Source organism: Drosophila montana, unplaced genomic scaffold (assembly GCF_035044405.1).
Source record: "Drosophila montana isolate Dmon_TW-CO22-7 unplaced genomic scaffold, ASM3504440v1 contig_3733_1, whole genome shotgun sequence".
Taxonomy (NCBI): domain Eukaryota; kingdom Metazoa; phylum Arthropoda; class Insecta; order Diptera; family Drosophilidae; genus Drosophila; species Drosophila montana.
In genome coordinates, this window is record NW_026998620.1 from 2767574 (window position 1) to 2789338 (window position 21765).

The window sequence follows — 21765 nt, forward strand, 5'->3', positions numbered from 1 at the left end:
AAATGACACTGGTAAGGTTGCCGCACAGTTTTCTCTGATAGGGCAGTTTTCTCTGATAGGGAGTTGCCAAACTTCTTTTTTTTACCATATCGGATAAATTAAAACAAAAATGGCATGCCACTGGCGAGCCATCTTTAGTTCAATTTGCTGGATAAGTTCACTCGTTCCTTTTCTGGCCATTAACTAAATAGTCATTTAGTTCACTCGTTCAGTTATTCAGCCGGTCATGAACGATACCTTCTGCTCAGCTGTTAGGTCATGAACTATTCGTTTAGTTCAGTTATTCAGTCGATCATGAACGATTCGTTTTGCAGTTGCACGCGAACTATATTTTTTGTTCGGCTATTTTTCATGATTTCAGTTTCAAAAATATGTTATATTTATTTTTTTTCAACGGAGGATATAAAAGTGATATGATATATGTGTATGTATTTATGAATCCTCTACAGTTTATTGCTAGCTCGAAAAAGGCTTACTTGGCTGCGCTGAACATACAGACAAGTATCGCTCTGGCAGTCTCTCGAATCGTCTCGAACCTTCTGCACTCTTCTTTTGAGGGGAATCTCGAATATTTCACCACACAGCGTCAGAGTATAAATAGCAGAGCAAATTTCCGACTCGTCACAATTTATAACAAGCAATCGTAGTGGAAACACAGCAAGCGAACCAAAGAGAAGCTAAACAAGCTAACCCATATTCAAAAGGTTATCATATTAGAATACATTCAAAACAGTTAGCAAAAATTAAATAAAAAGTAAAAGTAAAAGTTAAACGGTCGAATAGAAGTACACTTTGTGCTTTAAGCAACAACATCCAAGTAAAACAACAGTTGGTAAACCAAGAAGAGAAAGAAACAACCAAGATGCCGGCCATTGGTATTGACTTGGGCACCACGTACTCGTGCGTGGGTGTCTTTCAGCACGGCAAGGTGGAGATAATAGCCAACGACCAGGGCAATCGCACCACGCCCAGCTATGTGGCATTTACCGACTCGGAACGGTTGATTGGAGACGCGGCCAAGAACCAGGTGGCCATGAATCCGCAGAACAGTGTCTTCGATGCGAAACGTTTGATTGGACGCAAGTTCGATGATCCGAAGATTCAAGATGACATGAAACACTGGCCATTCAAGGTGGTCAACGACTGCGGAAAGCCAAAGATGAGCGTCGAGTTCAAGGGCGAGGAGAAGCGCTTTGCCCCAGAGGAGATTAGTTCGATGGTGCTTGTAAAAATGAAGGAGACAGCCGAAGCATACTTGGGCACCACCATCAGAGACGCCGTTATCACGGTGCCTGCCTACTTCAATGATTCGCAGCGTCAGGCGACCAAGGACGCCGGTGCCATCGCCGGGTTGAACGTGCTGCGCATCATCAACGAGCCCACTGCAGCGGCATTGGCCTATGGCCTGGATAAGAATCTTAAGGGTGAACGCAATGTTCTAATATTCGACTTGGGCGGCGGCACCTTCGATGTCTCGATTCTGACTATCGACGAGGGCTCCCTGTTCGAGGTGCGGTCGACTGCTGGAGATACACATCTTGGAGGCGAGGACTTCGACAACAGGCTAGTCAACCACTTCGCCGACGAGTTTAAGCGCAAGTTTAAGAAGGATCTGCGCTCCAATCCACGAGCGCTGCGTCGCCTGCGGACTGCAGCCGAGAGAGCTAAGCGCACCTTGTCCTCAAGCAGCGAAGCCTCGATTGAGATCGATGCCCTGTTCGAGGGAAACGACTTCTACACAAAGATTAGTCGGGCGCGCTTCGAGGAGCTGTGCGGCGACTTGTTCCGGAGCACACTACAGCCGGTGGAGAAGGCTCTAAACGACGCCAAAATGGACAAAAGCCAGATTAACGACATTGTCCTGGTTGGCGGCTCCACACGCATTCCAAAAGTGCAGAGTCTGCTACAGAACTTCTTCTCCGGTAAGAGCCTCAACCTGTCCATCAATCCGGACGAGGCCGTGGCCTATGGTGCCGCCATACAAGCTGCCATACTTAGTGGAGACGAAAGCAGCCAAATCAAGGACGTGCTGCTGGTCGACGTGGCACCTCTCTCATTGGGCATTGAAACAGCTGGCGGAGTGATGACGAAGCTGATTGAGCGGAACAGCCGTATTCCCTGCAAGCAGTCAAAGACCTTCACAACATACGCGGACAACCAGCCCGCTGTGACTGTCCAGGTGTTTGAGGGCGAGCGCGCCATGACCAAAGACAACAACGTGCTGGGCACTTTCAACTTGACCGGCATACCGCCAGCGCCGCGCGGTGTTCCAAAAGTGGATGTTACTTTTGACTTGGATGCCAATGGCATTCTGAATGTGACTGCCAAGGAGCTGGGTACCGGCAATGCCAAGAACATAACCATCAAGAACGACAAGGGTCGTCTTTCACAAGCCGAGATTGATCGCATGGTTAACGAGGCCGAGCAGTACGCTGAAGAGGACGAGAAGCATCGCCAGAGAATCGCCGCCCGCAACCAGTTGGAGAGCTACATCTTTGGCGTGAAAGAGGCTGCTCAGAATGCTGGCGACAAGATCACCCAGTCGGACCGCAGCAGTGTCCTGGACAAGTGCAGTGAAGCCATCAAATGGCTCGATGCCAATACTACAGCGGAGAAGGAGGAGTTCGAATACAAGCTGACGGAGCTCACTAAATTCTGTAGCCCAGTCATGACTAAGATGCATCAGCAGGGCGCTGGAGCAGGAGACGGACCTCAAGCCTCGCACTGTGGCCAGCAAGCAGGAGGCTTTAGCGGTGCCGGCTACAATGGACCCACTGTCGAGGAGGTCGACTAAAGCAAAGCGTTAATTAGTATTATTAATTATAAAAGGTTAAGATGTTCGATCTCACAACCAAATATTAATTTATGAGTATACATTAATATGTTTATTAATATATTTGAATTGAATTCAATAAAACTTATTAAACAAATAACTTAGTTTTGAGTATCTACTTGGGCAATCCTTCATGCTCAGCCCAGTCCAGCCACGAGCCTTCGTAGTTTTTGACATTTTTGAAGCCCAACGCAACGGCCGCTTCTGCAGCCTTCAAGCTGCGTACTCCACTTCTACAGTGGAAAACAAGTTCCGTATCGGGCTGTGGCTTGTCCCGAGCATATTTCGATTTGAATTGTTGATCGCTGGTCGCTAGCTCCTGGCTAACAATGCCCAATGGAATGTTGATGCTGGATGGAACTTGTCCTGTTTCTTTGAGTTCCTTTGGCTCACGTACATCGATGAGTAGCTTCTGTGGATCGTTTATCAATTTTTTTACTTCAGCATAATCCACTATGCCAATGGGTCGGCCGCTGCTGTAAAGACGTTCAGTGGCAGCAAATGAAACGTGTTTAAAAATATTTGGTTTAGCCTGAAATTTATTGGTTGTTGCAGTTGTTAGATGGCGCAGTGTGAAACCCGTTGCTTTAACTGCAATGGGACAATAGTTAAACAATACTTTAGCCATTGTTATGCTACTTTAATAACAAATGTTATGTAAAATCGAGCGGAGGTGGCAACGACACCATTTGCAAAGCCGGTTGTCAGCTGTTCTGTCGGATGGCGTTGCCAGACTGCAAGTTTTTAATCAGGCGAGCAATTTTAGACAGTTTGAATGTTAAAAACTATTCATTCAAACGTACTGAAATGCTAAATAACTAAATATTTTGTTTCCAAGCGCCTGCATTATCACTCAGCGAATACGTGAAGACTATATGTCAAGGCAAAGGCTCATCGAAGTTCACATGACTTGATAAGTGGAATACCCAGCCATTTTGGTTGCGGCTGACGTCCCCTGCTTGATTAATTCAATTAATCGTTATATAGAATAACGATCCCGGATTCAATTACATTCGCTCTCATCTATAAGCATGCATATATATGTACAGTGTACATAGACATACATACATACATTATTGAAGTCAAGCAACAATTTCCACACAAAATTGATAAGCGAAAATGTTTTTATTACTTTTGAATTAAGATATTGTTGAATAGTTTTGGAGTAAAAATATTTATGTATAAACAAATGTGTTTACTTCTTTTCAAACAAAACTGATAAGCAAAGAATATGATTTTATTGCTTAAAATATAGTGGAAAATTTTGGGGCTATAAATGATATAAATAGTTGTGCGTATATATAAATTTGATTATTGCCTAATTGTCTGTTTATATCGAATTTGGAAAAATCGAGGTTAGCAACTTGTTATCAAAAACTAAAAACCCAATTCGCAGTAGGATGGCTTTTCCCATGGACCGCCAACAACGTCTATGCTGATAACGATTTGTAAATATGTATGTGTGTGTGTGCGTGTGTGTGCTTCCCAAGAGGCCCAGGTCACGTACGTCATCAAACGGCGCGTGCCCCAAGAGAATTGGAATAATCTGAATGCTACATGTACAAGTAAACAAGTGGTATCATCAAAAATCTGGACTACAGAACGATGTTTGTTGCCCGACACACAGACTTACTTTATATTTTAGTAAACAACTGGGGCCAGACATGATTTCCGGATTTATTTTTTAATGCGAACTTTATTAGTGAAAATAGGTATACAAACATGGTTCTTATTACTAATGAAATCGTAAATACAACTAGCTATGAGGGGGAACGTTGAGAAACGCAGCTAAATCATTGGCAACTAAATACAAATAGGTACATAATGCTTAATAATGTTGTTAATTATACAAAATAGATAGAACATAGTTCATACTAAAATCCAACGATTAGCTATTTTATATGTTTGATCATATGTGTTAATAGGACGCGTCTAAAAATACAGACTTTTTAGGCAAGTGCACATCATACAATTATGGCCTCTTTAGAACATTTTTGATTAGTTGCGGTCCGCGATGTGTCCCAGGGATTCGCCGACGCTTATCTTTTGACCTGCCACAATATCGAACTTAAAGTTCTTTGGCGCTTCGAAGAGCAGCACAATAGTACTGCCCATATTGAACTGTCCAATGAGGTCACCCTTGGAGAACTTTTGGCCCGGCTGATCGGCTTGTTTGACATTTAATAGTAGCTCGTCGTATTCGTAGGTGCTAGGTGGATGGGCGCCCACATTGAAGCCCGTCCAGCGATTAGTTTTTAGCTCCGAGTCCATGTAAATCTCTACAGAGCCGACATTGGTGGCCCCCACCGCTGTGTAGCTAAAGAAGCCGTGCTTCCACTTGCCCATGTACAGCACACGCTCATTCAGACAGAACAAGCCTGGCAGCCAGCTAGCCACCTTGGGGCTAACCGATAGCAGTTCGCCGGAAAAATGACGTCGCACCGTCGGCTCCCAGGCGGCGGGTGAATGGAAGCGATGATAATCACCCGGCGCCAGGTAGATGACGCATTGATACAGCTCCGTGGAGCCGTCGCGCTTCTTTTTAAGAGCCTCTGCATAGCTCAATGGCTCATTCGATTGCTCGACCGTCTGCAGCGGTCCCAAGAAATCCTCGATACTATAATTGACACCCTTCACCTGTTCGATAAGCGAGTCGGAGGCGCTGCCAAAGTGCAGCACCTTGCCATCGGCCGGCGAGACTAGAGGCGAATTGGCGTCTATGATCCGCACGCCCTCCTTCAACGGGCGTGTAAAGAACTCGGCTAGGCTGGTGTAGTGATTGTAGTCCGGATACAGAGCCTCGTCGATGTTCACCTTAAAAATATTCGAATACCAGCCATAGATGTAGGGACGCAGAGTATTGGGCATGTAACACGAGGCCAGCCAGCCCCAACAGCGGCTCATTATGCGCAACGGTAGCGAACAATAAACCCGCGACTGGAATTCGGAAGCGGTCCATTGTGTGCCATCCCGTCCGCAACGAAATTTGTGCAACTGCCATTCGATGGCACCGAAGACGCACAGGCCCATGGGTGCCCAGCGCAACAGGAAGCCGGTCCAGCGTGAGAGCACATTGCGGCGCAACTGTAGCTGCGTCTGTTGTCTGATGCGTTCTGGTTTTGGCTTGGCAGCTGTTGACTCATTGGAGGCGGCATTTGATGGCAATTGTCGAAAGTGCCGGAGAACCGGCCAATTTCCATTTTGTTGCACATGTTTTGGCTGCTGCTGCTGCTGCTGTTCTTGTATTGCCTTCCTGATGTTGCCCGCCTTCAGCAAAAAGCGGCCGCGCGGCACAAAATATGAAACCATAATTGCTCAAAGCTCTCTGTCTGTTTTCTCGTTCTTTCTGTGCACAGCGTCCACAATTGTTGCGACCACGCCGCCGCAGTCGCCGCTGATTACGTATTACGTATTAGCTGTTGTGCGTGCACTGCTCTCGCTTAGATTCAACAAAAAATGGCACGATTGAAATGAAGAGTGTATGGATGTTGCTCGGTTGTGAAATTCCCTAAATCACAGCGTTGCTATTTAAATAAATAATTGTCTGAATCTGGAAACATGTGCATATAGCTGCAGCTGCTAGAGTTTATGTCAGCAAATTCTGTTCTGATCAAGTTTATGCGCAAGATGCGAGGGCGAAAAATACTTCCGTAATGTAGCACTGCCTGGCGACAACTGAAAGATCAAAATGAACGGATAATGTGTGTGGAAGATTGCGAATGTGTGTGAAGGCGCCATTATGACTACGTCGCATGTGCTTTTCTCACCAAAACAAACGCTCTCCGTGAGCGACAGCTTCTGCTTGCTTATCAATTGCCTTTGGGTTGTTCGTGTTGTTTGTAATATCAACAATCGTTATTCAAGGTTGCCTGGCGCACGCCAAAACTCTTCAGTGGACCAAAGTTTGTCGTTTACAAACAGGTTTTTTGTTTTTTATTTCAAGCTATATACGCATTTGTTTTGGCTTCTGTGAGTTGACAATTGTTTTGTCAGCTTCTTTTTTTTTTTAATACTAACTGCGCCGCAGCTCTTCGCTCCGGGGTGGCAACTCTGCAATAAGCGCATCGAACAGCTGATTGATGGTGTTTTAATTTTACTTGCAGCAAAATTAAGTTTTATGCATTGATTAAAAAACATACTCAAAGGCCAAATCATGACTGAGGCGGAAAAGCAGCCGGTATCGTTCGCCTGCCAGCGCTGCCTGCAGCCCATTGTGCTGGACGAGCATCTGGAGAAGATTAGCGTACATGCTATGGCTGAACTTTCATGTAAGACATAGTTAAAAACAAAGATACAAATATTTACTTACGTATGAGTTTTGTTTTCAGTACCCATCTATGGTGGCAATGTAAACACTATCGATCCGCAGGATGCCAACAGCTTTGACCACTTTGTGCCGCCTTTCAGGCTGACTGACTCCATCAATGGCACGGGATTTACGCTGGTATCGGATGGGCGTGATAGCAAGAAACTGAGTTCTGCATTCAAGCTGAAAGCGGAGCTCTTCGATTGTTTGTCTTCGAACTCGGAGATAGATCATCCGCTGTGTGAGGAGTGCGCCGATTCCATGCTGGAGATCATGGACCGAGAGCTGCGCATAGCTGAAGAGGAGTGGCATATTTACAAAACTTATCTCAACGAACTGGAACAGCAGCAGGAAGGACCAAATGTGGAGGCCTTAGATAAGGAACTGGAGGAACTCAAGCAAAGCGAGCAGCAACTACTGACTGCACTGGCGAATCTAAAAGCCGAGGAAAAAACCTTAAATGATGCCATAAAGCAAGAAGAAGTGGAGAAGGAAAAGCTGCATGAGCAGGAGGAGAGCTACTGGCGCGAGTACACTAAGCATCGTCGCGAGCTGATGCTAACGGAAGACGACAAACGCAGCCTGGAATGCCAGATAGCCTACTCAAAGCAACAGCTGGACAAGCTGCGGGACACCAACATATTTAACATAACATTTCATATCTGGCATGCCGGACACTTTGGTACAATCAACAATTTTAGACTGGGCCGCCTGCCGTCTGTCTCCGTGGACTGGTCCGAGATAAACGCCGCCTGGGGACAGACGGTGCTGCTTCTTTCAGCACTGTCGCGTAAAATAGGCTTGACGTTTGAGCGCTACCGCGTTGTTCCGTTCGGAAATCATTCCTATGTGGAGGTGCTAGGCGACAATCGCGAGCTGCCGCTCTATGGCAGTGGAGGCTTTAAATTCTTTTGGGACACAAAATTTGATGCAGCTATGGTGGCATTTCTAGACTGTCTGACGCAGTTTCAGAAGGAGGTGGAAAAGCGCGACACCGAATTCCTATTGCCGTATAAAATGGAAAAGGGCAAAATAATTGATCCTTCCACAGGCAATTCCTACTCTATCAAGTGAGTAATTTAGCTGCATTCACTAATAATGAAATTAAATCACATTCTTGACTTTCGTTATAGAATACAATTCAATTCCGAAGAACAATGGACGAAAGCTTTAAAGTTCATGCTAACGAATCTAAAATGGGGTCTGGCCTGGGTCTCATCCCAGTTCGTCACGCAATAAAATTGTGGATTTTGTCATTATTTTAATTATATTATACAAATTAATGCTTAGAATAACAAATAAATTCCCTAATATTTAATTGCCCTCTTTGTATCAGCTTCCTCTTCGCTGTCGTCGGTGTCTGAATCACTGCCGGAAATTTCATCATCAATCCAAAGCGCGCCCTTGTTCTTTTTTACGGCTCTTGTTTTGCTGTCAGCGTCGCCTTTCCGTTTGGAACCAATTGTCACTTTGGCGTTGGATGAAGCTGGGACATCTTTGGATGCAGCGGCACCCCCTGTTACAGTCAGCTTAGCTTCGTCGGCCTGTTTTAGGCCCTCCTCAAATGCATCATTCACCTTTTCGGTCAATTTGGCTCTGGCCTCCTCATATTTATCGTCTTTGAATTCGTGTTTGGGCACCGCTAGCAACTTCGCTATTTTGCGTTTCTTACGCTCCTCAGCTTCCCGTTCACGCTCGCCTTGCTTTTCCAGCCATGCCCGGACACGTTTCTCTTCGTTTATGTCGCGTAAGCGACGTCCACTCAAATCGCGACAAGCCTCTCGGTTTGTGGTCTTCTCGATTTGGGCGCCAATGGCCCGAAGCATAGAGCCGAATCCACCCTTACCTCCCACCTGGCGGAGGATGCAATGAATGCTCCCAATCTCATGTTGACCAACAATATCTTCATTAAAACGTTTGCCATTGCACGTGAGATAATAATCTTTAGATTGCAAATTCTATGAAAAGAGTTGACATTAGTTTTTAGACTTCGACAAATATTTTAAGTACTTACTGTTGTTTCTTCGATGTGGGTGCATATTTGTTTAAAATTTAAACCGTTTGTCTTAACGGCAATTAACTGTTTATTGTTTAAGAAAATATTAATCAGCATTTTGTAAATTTTCTTTTATACTGTTGTTCTTCTTAGCTATTCTGCTTTGTGCAGCTACTTCAGCCCCTTGAGCGAGCGTTAGAAAGAGAAAGCGATGATGCAAGCGTTTATCAGACTGTACAGTGTTGCCATATTTTAAAAAGATTATTAAAGTCGTTTAAAATTTGTTAAAACTATGTTGATTTTAATTGCAAGACACTTGTGCTAACTACACATGTAAAAATAAGAAACTATTTGTTCAGAAAGATCAGTGCTTATATTGTTTCTGAACACTTTGTGGAGTTGCCGCCATTGAAACAAGACAATTAAACCGAGTTGGCAGCACTTACTCTACACACAAAGTGCTCATTTAATTAGTTCGCATTTTAGACGACGAAAGGTAAAAATTTGGCGACGCGTTTATAGAACTATTTAACCAATATAACAACGAAAGAAATTGAAATATATTAAAAACCGGTAGCGGCTGTAAATTACTGGCGAATGATATGTGTTAATAGAGCGATGATGAAGTGGAATGCGGTAAATTTACAACCGCAGCCACGTCACAGAACGCAATAAAATTAGTGAATTTTGGAAATGAAATCTGAAATTCTAAGCTGAAAGCAATGCCAACCATGTACAATGCGCAGTGTTCGACGATGGCAGCAGCGGTGGTAGTTGTGTTAATGATAATTCTAGCTTTCCGCATCGGTTTCGGGTAGGAGGGGAGCAAATCGAACAACGCTTAGCATAAAAGATGGCAGCAGAAAAGTGAACAAGATATGTACATACATATGCACATACATACATGCATTTATACATTATGCATACATGCATGTATATGAATATATATATTATTAAAAAAATAAAAAACGTCGCGGACAAAAAATTTTGCGTTTCTTAAGCAAAAACAAAAAAAAATTTTAATAAAAAATCTACGGTGTAATTTACATTGGAATGAGTTTCAACGTTCAATTATCAAAAGCAAAATAAGTGGCAACTCATGTGAGAAGCAACCCAAAACGCAAACAAAAAGACAAACGCGACGCCTTCTGGCTTTTCCGCCCGTGTCGCCGCCGTTTCTTTTATTTTAACTGTGACTTTGACAAACGCTTCGTTTCTTCGCTGACAAAGTCAAGTTTATGCGGCTTTAAGTTACAACTAAAATTGGCATTTAAATGCATTTGTTATGCCAGCAAATCGATCAAATCCGCTTTAGATATATTAAACTAATGCAACCGTGTGGATTTTTTTATGTTGGCCGGTTTCGGTTTTTGCAAATTTTCCTTTTTCTCCATGTTCTCTTCCATTGTGTATTTTGTTATCGACGGTCATTCATCTCCTAGTTGATTTTCGTTCATTCTTTCTCCCTCTTTTTCTATGCGCGCGCGAGTGTGTGTGTGTTTGTGAGTTTGTTAATGCTCTATAATTATATTTGCTTAAAAATATTGTTAATTGAATCGCGAAAGTTGTGTAGTTAAATTTATGAAATACAACTTGATTTTCTGGCTGCCTGCTGCCTGCTTTAAAATGGCCAAACGTTAGGTTTTCACATTAGTGCCAATAACTGAAACTTGCGGCCCTCGCTTCACATTCTGTTTTTGAGAGAGCATTCGCGTGCGGGTGTTTGTGTGCGTGCGTCTCTCTGTGTGTGTCTGCAATGCTTTTGCCTTACCCGCTGCCTTTGTTTCATATTCGCACTAGCACTCGTACAACATTGACCATATCAAATGCTCTCCTAATTCCCCATACCTATAATTCGATCATGTGCTGTTTGGTTGAATTGTGGATTGTGGACTTTAAATAATTAATGTTTTCAAATTACAAACGAAAAATTAAAATAGCTTATACATATTAACTATTCTTAGCCCTAACTAATGTACATTTTATTGCTTGATATTTGTTCTTGTTGCAGTGATTCCAGTCTTCGACTACGAATCCAACCAATCATCTGGCGAACTTTCACTTCAGCAAGTGTTTTCATAATTATACATACAATTTTGTACCAGAAATGAGCAGATATTCGGTTGATATACATGCAAGCTATCAACCGCAGCACTGAGATAACTTATATATTTTCTACAACAAAAACGTTTGGTATAGCGTAATATTTAAATTAAGCTCGAGTTAATGTACAACTCTCAAGGAGTATGTAGACAGCAATAACAACAACTAGAGTCAAACAAGCTAGAGAGCACATCAATATATTCCAAAACACTCCATTAGCGCATAGTTAGAATATATATTAAAGAAATTTATCGAGAACAACAGCAACAGCAGCAGCAGCAGCAACAAAAACAACAACAGCGAAAGCGAAAGCAATAAACGACGAACCTCAGCGTTAAGCAAAAAGATTTACTATTAAAATATATCTAGAACTATATACACTGATATATTTAAATATAGAGTAGTTGTATAGTCCAGAATCGGAATCGGTATTCAAAATTGTTTTGAACAGAAAGAAGAGAAAGAAAAAAATTTATAACAAAAAAAAGGAATTAGGACAGTTTTCGTTGTTAGTCATTAACTGAAGTCTTAGTTGTTCAAGTTGAACGATATATATATATATATATAATATATACATTTTGTATATGATTGTGAACGTGCGTGCATTGCATTTTTATATCAAAACAAAATAGTTAGAAATCGCAGGCATCTAGTTTTTCTGATAACAGTGTTTTTGTATTGATGTGGACATTAGTTGTAGAATAGTTAATACAACATCCAGTGGACAACCGCAGCAGCAGCAACAGCAGCAGCACTAGAAGCAATAGGTAAAACCAAATCAACAGAAAAATCAGATCAGCAGCTTGCATCTGGCAAACATGGACGAGTCGCAGCCAAAAACGTTGTATGTGGGCAATCTGGATGGCTCGGTTTCGGAGGATCTGCTGATCGCGCTCTTTGGCAAAATGGGTCCAGTTAAAAGCTGTAAAATCATACGGGAACCAGGCAATGATCCCTATGCCTTCATCGAATATTCCAATTATCAGGCGGCCAGCACCGCCCTGACGGCCATGAACAAACGTGTTTTTCTCGACAAAGAGATCAAGGTGCGTTTCCTAATAATATATTAATAAATATATATGTATCGACAGTTAAATTTATGCCTACTTGCAGGTCAACTGGGCCACTAGTCCGGGCAATACGCCCAAGACAGACATCAGTTCGCACCATCACATATTTGTAGGAGACCTTAGTCCAGAAATTGAGACGGAGACTCTGCGCGAGGCGTTCGCGCCATTTGGCGAGATATCAAACTGTCGCATTGTACGCGATCCACAGACCATGAAATCGAAGGGTTACGCCTTTGTGTCATTTGTAAAGAAGGCCGAAGCTGAGAATGCCATTCAGGCAATGAACGGCCAATGGATTGGTTCCCGTTCTATACGCACGAATTGGTCAACGCGCAAATTACCGCCTCCGCGGGAATCGTCCAAGTCGGGTGGCCAAGGTGGCGGCATGGGTGGCATGGGCGGCGGTGGCGGTGCCGGCAACGGCATTAAGAACCAACGACACACCTTTGAGGAGGTGTACAATCAATCGAGTCCCACAAACACCACCGTTTACTGTGGCGGCTTTCCGCCCAATGTCATCAGCGATGAGCTGATGCATAAGCATTTCATGCAATTTGGCCCCATACAGGATGTTCGCGTTTTTAAGGACAAGGGCTTCGCGTTCATCAAATTCGTTTCAAAAGAAGCGGCGGCACGCGCCATAGAACATACGCACAACAGCGAGGTGCACGGCAATCATGTCAAGTGCTTCTGGGGCAAGGAAAACGGCGGCGATAACTCGGCCAACAACGCAGCTGTTGCGGCGGCTGCTTCCGCCAATGTGGCAGCTGTTGCCGCAGCCAATGCAGCCGCTGCTGCGGGTGCAGCTGGCATGCCCGGACAAATGATGACGCAGCAACAGATCGCTGCAGCCACTGGGGCTTCGTTACCCGGCCAAATGATGACGCCCCAACAGATAGCTGCTGCTACGGCGGCGGCGCAGGCGCAGTATCCCTATGCGGCAGCATACCAACAAATGGGCTACTGGTACCCACCGGCGGTGAGTAATAACTGCAATGCTCCATTCCCAATTCTTTGCTTATCTATCTACCGCTAATCTCTTTCAGCAGAGCTATCCGGCCCAGATGCAAACGCAGTACATGCAGCAGGGTTATTATCCTTACGCCTACGCCACTAGTGCTCAACAAGCGGGAGGCGTTCGTACGTATACCAATTAGATTACGATATATTTTTCTTAAATACGTATAGATATACTTATACACAGACCCATTTACCTATTCGTATAAACAGACCAGTTAGACTACGACCCTTATATATATATATATCTATCTATTTATTGGAGAAGTTTGGTAATTGGTTTTAGTAGTACTGTCTTTGGGAAGGTTGGAAATTCAACACAAGAAACCTTATTTGATAGCATCATCAAGCATTTTGTTGAAGATATAGATGTAGAAGGCGATTTCTGTATTGCGATGTTGAACAGATTTACGCATATATTAAAAGCATGGAAGACTTCGAAATATATATATAAAAGTATCTTTAAGGACAACTGTTTAGATATGACAACTTTTAGACCCATTGTTTTCCGCCTTTCACATTATCTAATGGCTGCAACAAGAAGTTGTTCAAAGCTGACAGACGAACATGGCTGTGTTGTCTTTGCTGTTGATACTAATAAGGAATATATATACTTTATGGGATTGAACATGCATAATTACAATATAGAAATTCAAAATGTATTAAAGAGGACGCCAGCTATTGACAATTTAAATTGCTACATATATATCGAAAATATCTTTTGAGCTGCTGTATGTTATATAATATTTTATTTATTGATACTTATCGTGTTTTCCCTTGCAGCTGCCGGGTACCGTGTGATGCCGCCAAATATGGCATGGGGCGTGCCAGGTGCCACTGTGGTGCCAGGAGTGTCTGCCGCTGCCAGCGCGGCTGCTGCCGCGAACGGTTCACTTGCCCCACAGATGATGTACAGCGCTGCGATGCCACAATATCAAACCCAATGAGCGGAGACGTGACGCCTGCTTCGACGCCGTCTGCAATATCCAGACAGCCGCTGCACCCAACGACCACATCCGCATCAACGTCCGCATCAGCAACAACAAATTCAACAACAACAGACCAAAAACGTGTTCGAGTCTGAGTCAACAGCAGGCACCGATGACAACAACAACAACAATAACAACCGAAGCAGCAGAACAAACTGCGACAACTGAATCTGTAGGCAACCACGACGCTTGAAGCTTACCTTAATTATTGAGTTCCAATCGTTTTTAGCGTTACATTGTGTTGATTTAGTTTGTACTGCTGTGTGTTGCGTTGCAATTTGTCATCAATTGCCCAATGTTATGCAGATATATGTGTGTAGGCGTGTGTCGAGTGTGCGTTTAGCAAAAGTGAAATGCAGTTGGTCGGAGCAAAGCGTTGAACTAAAAGTTGAATCGTGCGCAGCGAAGCTCTGGGCGACGGGCGGGTAGCTGTAACAATCTAATCCAATCTAAGTACATGTTAAAATAATTTAATAATTTGTAATTTAAGGCAGATATAGGCGTATACAAGAAACGAAAACAAAAACAAAAACAAAACAAGTAACGTTTAAACAAAACATCAACAATTGAAATAAAATAAAAAACAAACAAAAACAATCGATCGTGACAAAGCAAATTGTAATTGTGGATTTGCAATTTACGTTTAAATATTGTGCGTCTCAACAGAGAAGGCAATTAAATGCAAATTAACAGGCCGAAAATAAAAGCATAAACAAATTTAGTATTTAAGCGATTGTAAATGCGAGCATATATTCATAATTGCGATATGTGAATTATGTATGTAAAAAGTAAAATAAAGAAACAAAAAAATATATAAAACAGACGAAAGACCACTTTCGGATTGCTGTCTCATCATGAATATATTGTAAAAAAAAAAGGGTTCCCGCCCAAGATATACCCTGAACTCAGCGCCAAAATGACGTTAAGAAATACTTTCTACTTTTTTCTAGCTTATAGATACCAACGAAATGATAGAAAGAAACTCCAGATTTGTTTAATGTGGCGTTTACTCCGTAGGGGTGTATTACCACGGTACTCTAGCCCAAAACCATGCACCGGACTAACGCCCCAAGGGGGACACAGCATTCCCTTTGTACCAATTAAATGCAAGTTTATTGGACATAAAATTCCCCCATTGGTGGGAGGTGAGACTGACCCTAATCCTCAGCTGGCCTCTAAATACAGCACCCAGTTATGCAACTCCACGTAGAGCATGGCTTGCAAATAAACAACAACCACCACGTTACTCCCCAAAGGACCGCAATCAAAAAGACCAGGACGGAACAAAGTTCGAATTTATATTTGGTGAAAGTGACGGTCAAAGATTTGGTGGATGCGACGTGTTTCACGTTATCCACTGAATCCAAGTTTCAGGGAAAGTAGTAAAGTTGTCATGAGTCAGGGATTTTTTAAAATCACTGTAGTTCAGCACGAGGATTGAAAACTAGGTATATTTCCTAATACGTTAAATAGTCAACATAGAAGACAAATCGTGCTAACAGTGCCAAAATGAGTCGAGTACCGACAAGAATTGGAAAAGCGTATTTTTCGAAAGGCTATCTTCCAATGTTAATTCAAATTTGTATGTGTGTAATTTATTTGAATCAAGAAATTTATCTTCGCCATGCGGAAGATTAACATTAAATATACAATTATGGTTGTCGGTTTCACAGATATGTGAGAAGAATAGGGAAGAGCATTATTGCTGAAGTTGGTGAATATATCTTGATAAGCCATAGTTTTCCAATCAAATAAATTCATATTTCAATTGATTATATGTTTATTGATTGAACATTAAAATCATATGTCGAATTCATCTCAAAGACAACAAACGATTTTAAATAACGTTTGATTAAAATATTAGCATCGAGATCGAAGCTGTCGATCACACAGTTTGTAAACTCTTATATTGAAGAAATTACTCATTTGGCACTGTTAAACTAATTTTTTTTTAATTACTTAAGTTTAAAGGCAATATATTAACTTTTCGTCAACAAAAATGGTTTATTCAAGCAAAATGAATATAGACTTGTCCGAAAACTAGAATAATTTGGATCTTTATTATCTTCGGGCCATAAACTGAATAATTATCCTACGGTAATTTAACTAAAAAATTACCTTTTGGTTTTGTACTCGGGAAATTTGGATTTGTCTATTTATGAAGTGCGGTCACACTCCTTTTCGTCGCGCGTTAGTTTTTTAATTTTTTCACTGGCGTCGGTAGCATTTTTGGTTTCGCTGACGTTTTTGCAGACAATTTTAAAGGCTTATTCATTTTAAAAATAATCTGCTGTGTTTTAAAAAGGAAAAGGTTTGTTTTATTTTTGCATATGCCTATATATACATGTATGTGTGTATGTATATTTTCTAAAAACCAAGTGTAGCTGTCAATTATTTATTTTCTGTTGCGGTAGGATTCGAGTCTGGTGTACACAAAATATGCACAGTTGCCGGGCTTCGATTGCAGATTATAAAAGACTGCGAATATGGTGAAATATACAAAGTAGTAATATGAAACTTTGAAAAATGTGTGTGATCGATATGTATACAAAACTGCTCGCGTGCATATGCCCAAGTCTAAATAGAATGTGTATATGTACTTTTTTTTTATCATTTGTCGCTGCAGCCTCCGCCATTTTTAAAAACAAACCCCGTCAATTGAGCCTGTCTGGTACAGTGGTGGCAAAGCATTAAGGTAAAGGGCACAAAGCTGAAAGCCTTGCTAAAATTGAAGAATTATCAGCAACTTTCTCGATTCTTATACATAAATTTCGATTATATATGAGTATTTAATTGCAAGGTTCAAGAAAAGAAAGAAAAACGGTTACATGTCAACTGGCGCAGACGTTGCTCAATATTTTGGCGCGCGTTGTAACCCGCCTTTTTATCTATGTATGTATGTACATAGTTGTATATGCAACATAAGTATGTGTGCCTTTGTTGCAGCAGGGAAAAGTAGTTTGCATTTTATGTTTATTTTTATGTTACGAATCAAGTACTTTATAACGCGTACTTTGTACTGGCAATGTAAACATCAAAATTAATTTTAAAAATACATATGTACATACATATGTATACACCCGCTATGCTCGCTTTATCGTACTTACATACATACTCAGTATATTGCCTGTGTTTGGTTTATTAAACTGCTGCAAAACAAAACAAAAAATACAACGACGACGCGAGGGCTTGGCGCATAACCATATGCATGTGAATGCATGTATTTTAATGCGCGTTTGCATGTGTGTTTATTGTCGTTTGACTTTTGCGTTTGCTGCAGCATCGTGTGTGTGTGTGTGTGTGTTTGTGTCTGCGAATTTTCTCTCTTTCTCGGTTTTATTTTTCGCGTTGTTGCCTCCTGCACTTTCTAAAAGAAAACTGCAACACACTTGCTGCTCCCATGCATTTTTTAAACGACTCTTCCTCCATTCCTGCAGTTGAACTTATTTGTGTTGTTTTTTTTTTTTTCGTTGGGGCATGAAAAATGATGTACGGGTATTTCTTGTTGTATCTAAACGGCATTTGTTGAGGTATTTACAGTACACACTCGCTATCTGAAACTAAAAGTTGATTATCAACTATAAAGATTAATTATGAGTTAAAGAATTATTTTAAAATAAATATATAAAGAAAATACGATCTTAATAAAGTTGCAAACAATATACAAATAAATTACTACATATTAATTACAGTATACAAAAAACGTGGAAGTTTTAGTTAAAGTTTGTATTATCGATTGTCTACTGTATGCGCTTATGCCAGCCCTTTGTTCAGTGTGCTTGCAACTGCACATCAAGCGGAAGCCAGTTAAGAATTTGTGGGGGAGCAAGACTTATTAAAGTGGAACGATTTCTGCTGTTGGAGCATTGACACAATAATTGATTCCGAAAATGTTGCTTGCTATCAGAGCTCAGCCGTAACGATCCCTTTATATACTATATGGTCAGGCTACTGGCAATTCCCGATAATCATTTACGATATATCAATATACAGATGTTGTTCATAAAATGAATTGTGCCGCAGCTGTCTGCCGCAGGTAGCAAATCTGCTGCTGCTGCTGCTTTACATACCTTCCTGTCTACCTGAATCCCTAACTGCGCCTACTTAAATACTGTGCAACAACGTTTTGCCAGCCATAACAAAAAGTAGACTTTAAACTGTCAACACGTGTGTAAAAAAGAAAAATAAAAACGCTAAGCGTCTAAGATTAACGTCAGAAAATATAGATACAGAGAAACACGAAACTGCATCTGTGATTGATAATTGCGAAGCAACAAAAACAACAACAACTGCAACTGTGGTAAGTGGGGGGTAAGAGGCAAGGCAAAGCCAGTTCTCGCAAGGAATGCGACAGCATTGTTGGGTGCACCCAACAGCTACAACCACAAACACGACGTAAACAAACCGCATCGCTTTGCTCTTGAATAAAATATGAAGCGTGTTTGGGTATCTTTCGTTTTCGATGCACTTGAAGTGTGAAAAGAAATCAACACAGGGATAAGCACATCTCGGGCCTAGTTAGAGCGCTTTAAAAAATGTAAAAGTAATGTAGTTTCTGGTAGAAGTTGTTGATTTGAAGCGTCTGCTTTCGGCTTGTGATATTTCAATGTATTTTAATCATATGTTCATTTTATTTCATGTCTTCCAGAATCTTCGTGCAATACGAATTAGTACAAAGTAGACGACGATCCAATGCTAAGCAAAATGGCACAACCGAATAATGTAGGAGGAGGCGGCGCCCCAGCTTCTGGCGGACGGCGCGTACCGATGTCGTTGACTGGAGCAGGCGCTGGTGGCACCACAGTGTCCCGGCTGCAGCAATCCGCGGGTACCAATGGACGCTCCAACAGTCCGCAGAACAGCAATATGAGCAAGAAAAACGAGTCGAATGTATCTACGGGTCCATTTGTAGCTATCAAGAAGTCAAGCGCTACTCAACAGCGATCCCCCAGTACCTCCTCCACTGCCTCAACTGCCTCTTCTTCTTCTGCTTCGAAAGATGATGAGAAGAAGGGCCAAAATGGCATTAACAAATCCACAAATAGCAATCAAAAGTCGGCACAAAATGGCAGCTCAAGCACCGCTGTAAGGGAACAGCAGAAGCCCAAGGAGAAACAGTCCGAAAAGAAGGAGCCGGTCAAACCCGAAGTTAAAGATGAAGCCGCTAAGCCAGTTAAAAGCGAGACAAAACCAACAGCGCCGCCATCTGCCGAAGCTAAAAATGAAGTTGCAGCAGCCAAGAAGATTGAAGCTGCCGCAACCAAGAAGGTTGCCGATGTCGAGGTCATTGATTTGGATAACGAGCCCGTAGTTGCGGCAGTGTCCAACACACCGACATCAGAGCGAAAATCCTCGCGCAGGGTGGCGGCGGCGGCGGCTGCCAGCCAGCAGAAGTCGCCCGGCAAGCCACAGCAAAGCGATTCGCCAAGCTCGAAAAAGCAGCCGCAAGAAGCAGTGCCGAAACCGGAAGCTGTAGAAGATGTTGAAATGGAATCACTTACAGTGGATGCCTCACCCATACGGCACGTGGCGAGCACACAGCCCACGGCCACTTCCACGCCCGGACGCAATCTCTTCGGTTTCCGCAGCAGCAGCAGCAGCAAGCCGACCAACGAGGTGGAGCTGGCCGCACAGCCATCTAGCTCGCCGGCAACTGCACCGGCACGCAGCTTTGCCCAGATAAGCGGCCGGCGTAGCATACGCCCGACAGCAACACTTACGCCCGGCAAGCTGGGCAGTTATAGATGCATTAACAGTGACCTGGACACCTCCAGCTGCACTAACACAAGCATGAATGCTACCGTGGGCTCCGAGATACCAAACAGCTCTTCGTTTTCATTCTCGTTCTTTGGGCGCGGACGGAAGCGTGAGCGCACGCCCCCACCGCTAACTGGCAGTCAGTCGGCCAATGATCTTGCCCAGGATGTTGAAATGTCGCCGCCAAAGCGTGCACGCTTCGATCTATTCAGCCTTAACTTGGCATCACCATTCACCATGCTGCGGTCGCGGTTTTCCAAAACTACCATCAGCACACCGTCTTCGCGCCAGCGCCACGACCAGACGCCGCCAGCTGGCGATGATGATGAAGTTGGTGGGGTGCAAAATGTTTCGGGCACTATTAACCAGGAGGAGGAGCAGCATCTTAACAAATCGTCGGACAGTAATGAGGTTACTGTGGGACAGGAAGCTGGTCTGGAGACACCCAAGAAAAGCGGTACGCCAGCAAAGGATGTGGTGCAGGCTGAGAATGTCGAGGGTCAAGGCGCGGATGATGTGGCCAATTTGGCTGCCGACGTGCCCGTAGAGGGCGAGGGTCCCAATAGATCGCGCTGCGCCATAATGTGAGCGATTCACTTACGCTAAGTTCAAATCCCAAGTCCCATCCAACATCCCCCATTAGCTTTAGCATTAAAGATGAGTGTCATTCATTGTTGTAACGTTGTAGTGACCTTTTTGTTCTTACGATGTTGCATGTTTAGAGTAAGCCTCTAAATTGGCCAAAAACCAAATCCGTGCAGCAGTGCTGGCTGCTCCTCTTCCAGTTTGTGGAAGTGGTTAGTTATGCGATATGCACATGAACAGCCTTCTAATGATTTCTTGCTGCATAGCTGTGCGCCGGCGTCCGGCGTGGACGTAAGGCGCAGCTATGCACTGACAAATCTATTTATCTCACCAACTAAATGATATCAGTACCCTGTAGGAAATAAGGTACAAAAAGAAAAGAATAAAAAGAAAACAATATATAGAGAACATTAAAATTTATCATACATAAGACATATGTAGCTATAGCTGTACAAGAACTATAAGATTTGTGTATTTTCTTTATTTTATTTGTGACCATGATTTGTATTAGTATATAAAAAACACACAAAAAGAATATGTAAAAATTCAAATATTTTAAAAATAAAGATCACTTTAATAAGTGCTTGTTTCTTTTTGAAGATGACAAGGCCTGAATTCTCATATGTTCTTATAACTCGCATATTAGAAAATGTCTTGTCAGAAGAAGTGAGTAAATGCAGAATTTTTCGTTATATGATGGTTAATATTGTGTAAGATAGAAAAAGGCGTCAAGATATATATATATATACTAATCCCTAGCGCTTAGTTTAAAAAAAGTCATCAAATAGGAATGAACAGAGTTTGCGCGGGTTTTCTTCACACGTAAATGTTTTGAAAATAATCGAAGCAATCGTTGACTAATCGATAAGTTTCATGCTGTCTTTCATAATCGTAAATCTGACTACTGTTCTTCACAAAGGTTTACGTTTGCGTCTGCAACAATAAAAGAATTGGCAAGGAAACTTTATAAATTTATCTTGTATACCATACGGAATAATATAACAACCCCGCTCCAATCTGTCTTTTAAGGTAATTATTTAAATCTAATTTTATGAGCTGCATACTGTCTATACATTCGAAAAGCAACGTGTCTGCATAGTGCTGTCAAC

The 21765-nt window shown here is 42.4% G+C and overlaps 7 protein-coding genes across 10 annotated transcripts; 4 read left to right on the forward strand and 3 right to left on the reverse strand.

The window, feature by feature from the left end:
• Positions 1 to 629: 629 nt before the first annotated feature.
• On the forward strand, positions 630 to 2933 carry LOC135436559 (heat shock protein 68). The gene has a single exon (XM_064694191.1). The coding sequence runs from the start codon at positions 863 to 865 to the stop codon at positions 2792 to 2794; it is 1932 nt and encodes a 643-aa protein (XP_064550261.1). The 5' UTR covers positions 630 to 862; the 3' UTR covers positions 2795 to 2933.
• LOC135436565 (rhodanese domain-containing protein CG4456) lies at positions 2839 to 3530 on the reverse strand. Its single transcript, XM_064694199.1, has one exon. It carries the CDS (start codon positions 3459 to 3461, stop codon positions 2949 to 2951), a length of 513 nt encoding a protein of 170 aa, XP_064550269.1. The 5' UTR covers positions 3462 to 3530; the 3' UTR covers positions 2839 to 2948.
• Positions 3531 to 4509: 979 nt separating this feature from the next.
• On the reverse strand, positions 4510 to 6830 carry Pisd (phosphatidylserine decarboxylase). Its single transcript, XM_064694196.1, has 2 exons — positions 6601 to 6830; positions 4510 to 6508 (listed from the first exon to the last, which is right to left on the reverse strand). The coding sequence occupies exon 2, from the start codon at positions 6140 to 6142 to the stop codon at positions 4832 to 4834; it is 1311 nt and encodes a 436-aa protein (XP_064550266.1). The 5' UTR covers positions 6143 to 6508; positions 6601 to 6830; the 3' UTR covers positions 4510 to 4831.
• A 41-nt stretch (positions 6831 to 6871) lies between these two features.
• On the forward strand, positions 6872 to 8457 carry Atg6 (Beclin-1-like Atg6). Its single transcript, XM_064694197.1, has 3 exons — positions 6872 to 7101; positions 7162 to 8209; positions 8273 to 8457. Exons 1-3 carry the CDS (start codon positions 6987 to 6989, stop codon positions 8376 to 8378), a joined length of 1269 nt encoding a protein of 422 aa, XP_064550267.1. The 5' UTR covers positions 6872 to 6986; the 3' UTR covers positions 8379 to 8457.
• On the reverse strand, positions 8381 to 9426 carry LOC135436564 (splicing regulator SDE2). The gene is made up of 2 exons (XM_064694198.1): positions 9154 to 9426; positions 8381 to 9097 (listed from the first exon to the last, which is right to left on the reverse strand). Exons 1-2 carry the CDS (start codon positions 9250 to 9252, stop codon positions 8447 to 8449), a joined length of 750 nt encoding a protein of 249 aa, XP_064550268.1. The 5' UTR covers positions 9253 to 9426; the 3' UTR covers positions 8381 to 8446.
• Positions 9427 to 9488: 62 nt separating this feature from the next.
• Rox8 (TIA1 cytotoxic granule associated RNA binding protein Rox8) lies at positions 9489 to 14854 on the forward strand. 3 transcript variants are annotated; one of them, XM_064694192.1, is made up of 5 exons: positions 9489 to 9631; positions 11147 to 12284; positions 12352 to 13287; positions 13355 to 13448; positions 14109 to 14854. In XM_064694192.1, the coding sequence occupies exons 2-5, from the start codon at positions 12057 to 12059 to the stop codon at positions 14270 to 14272; spliced, it is 1422 nt and encodes a 473-aa protein (XP_064550262.1). In that variant the 5' UTR covers positions 9489 to 9631; positions 11147 to 12056; the 3' UTR covers positions 14273 to 14854. The 3 variants fall into 3 exon arrangements, with proteins under 3 accessions (XP_064550262.1, XP_064550264.1, XP_064550263.1); XM_064694194.1 differs by having other exon boundaries at positions 13358 to 13448; XM_064694193.1 differs by lacking the exon at positions 9489 to 9631 and adding an exon at positions 9660 to 9771.
• A 1613-nt stretch (positions 14855 to 16467) lies between these two features.
• On the forward strand, positions 16468 to 21114 carry kuk (kugelkern). 2 transcript variants are annotated; one of them, XM_064694098.1, is made up of 2 exons: positions 16468 to 16625; positions 18963 to 21114. In XM_064694098.1, exon 2 carries the CDS (start codon positions 19007 to 19009, stop codon positions 20657 to 20659), a length of 1653 nt encoding a protein of 550 aa, XP_064550168.1. In that variant the 5' UTR covers positions 16468 to 16625; positions 18963 to 19006; the 3' UTR covers positions 20660 to 21114. The 2 variants fall into 2 exon arrangements, with proteins under 2 accessions (XP_064550168.1, XP_064550169.1); XM_064694099.1 differs by lacking the exon at positions 16468 to 16625 and adding an exon at positions 18497 to 18614.
• Positions 21115 to 21765: the final 651 nt, after the last annotated feature.

Excerpts from the sequence above, each read along its gene's own strand:
- LOC135436559 (XM_064694191.1), top strand. The coding sequence starts at position 863 with ATGCCGGCCATTGGTATTGACTTGGGCACCACGTACTCGTGCGTGGGT.
- LOC135436565 (XM_064694199.1), bottom strand. The coding sequence starts at position 3,461 with ATGGCTAAAGTATTGTTTAACTATTGTCCCATTGCAGTTAAAGCAACG.
- Pisd (XM_064694196.1), bottom strand. The coding sequence starts at position 6,142 with ATGGTTTCATATTTTGTGCCGCGCGGCCGCTTTTTGCTGAAGGCGGGC.
- Atg6 (XM_064694197.1), top strand. The coding sequence starts at position 6,987 with ATGACTGAGGCGGAAAAGCAGCCGGTATCGTTCGCCTGCCAGCGCTGC. Across the intron at positions 7,102-7,161 it reads TGCTATGGCTGAACTTTCAT|TACCCATCTATGGTGGCAAT; the intron begins GTAAGACATAGT and ends TTTTGTTTTCAG. Across the intron at positions 8,210-8,272 it reads GGCAATTCCTACTCTATCAA|AATACAATTCAATTCCGAAG; the intron begins GTGAGTAATTTA and ends CTTTCGTTATAG.
- LOC135436564 (XM_064694198.1), bottom strand. The coding sequence starts at position 9,252 with ATGCTGATTAATATTTTCTTAAACAATAAACAGTTAATTGCCGTTAAG. Across the intron at positions 9,098-9,153 it reads CCCACATCGAAGAAACAACA|AATTTGCAATCTAAAGATTA; the intron begins GTAAGTACTTAA and ends CTCTTTTCATAG.
- Rox8 (XM_064694192.1), top strand. The coding sequence starts at position 12,057 with ATGGACGAGTCGCAGCCAAAAACGTTGTATGTGGGCAATCTGGATGGC. Across the intron at positions 13,288-13,354 it reads GCTACTGGTACCCACCGGCG|CAGAGCTATCCGGCCCAGAT; the intron begins GTGAGTAATAAC and ends AATCTCTTTCAG. Across the intron at positions 13,449-14,108 it reads TCAACAAGCGGGAGGCGTTC|CTGCCGGGTACCGTGTGATG; the intron begins GTACGTATACCA and ends TTTCCCTTGCAG.
- kuk (XM_064694098.1), top strand. The coding sequence starts at position 19,007 with ATGCTAAGCAAAATGGCACAACCGAATAATGTAGGAGGAGGCGGCGCC.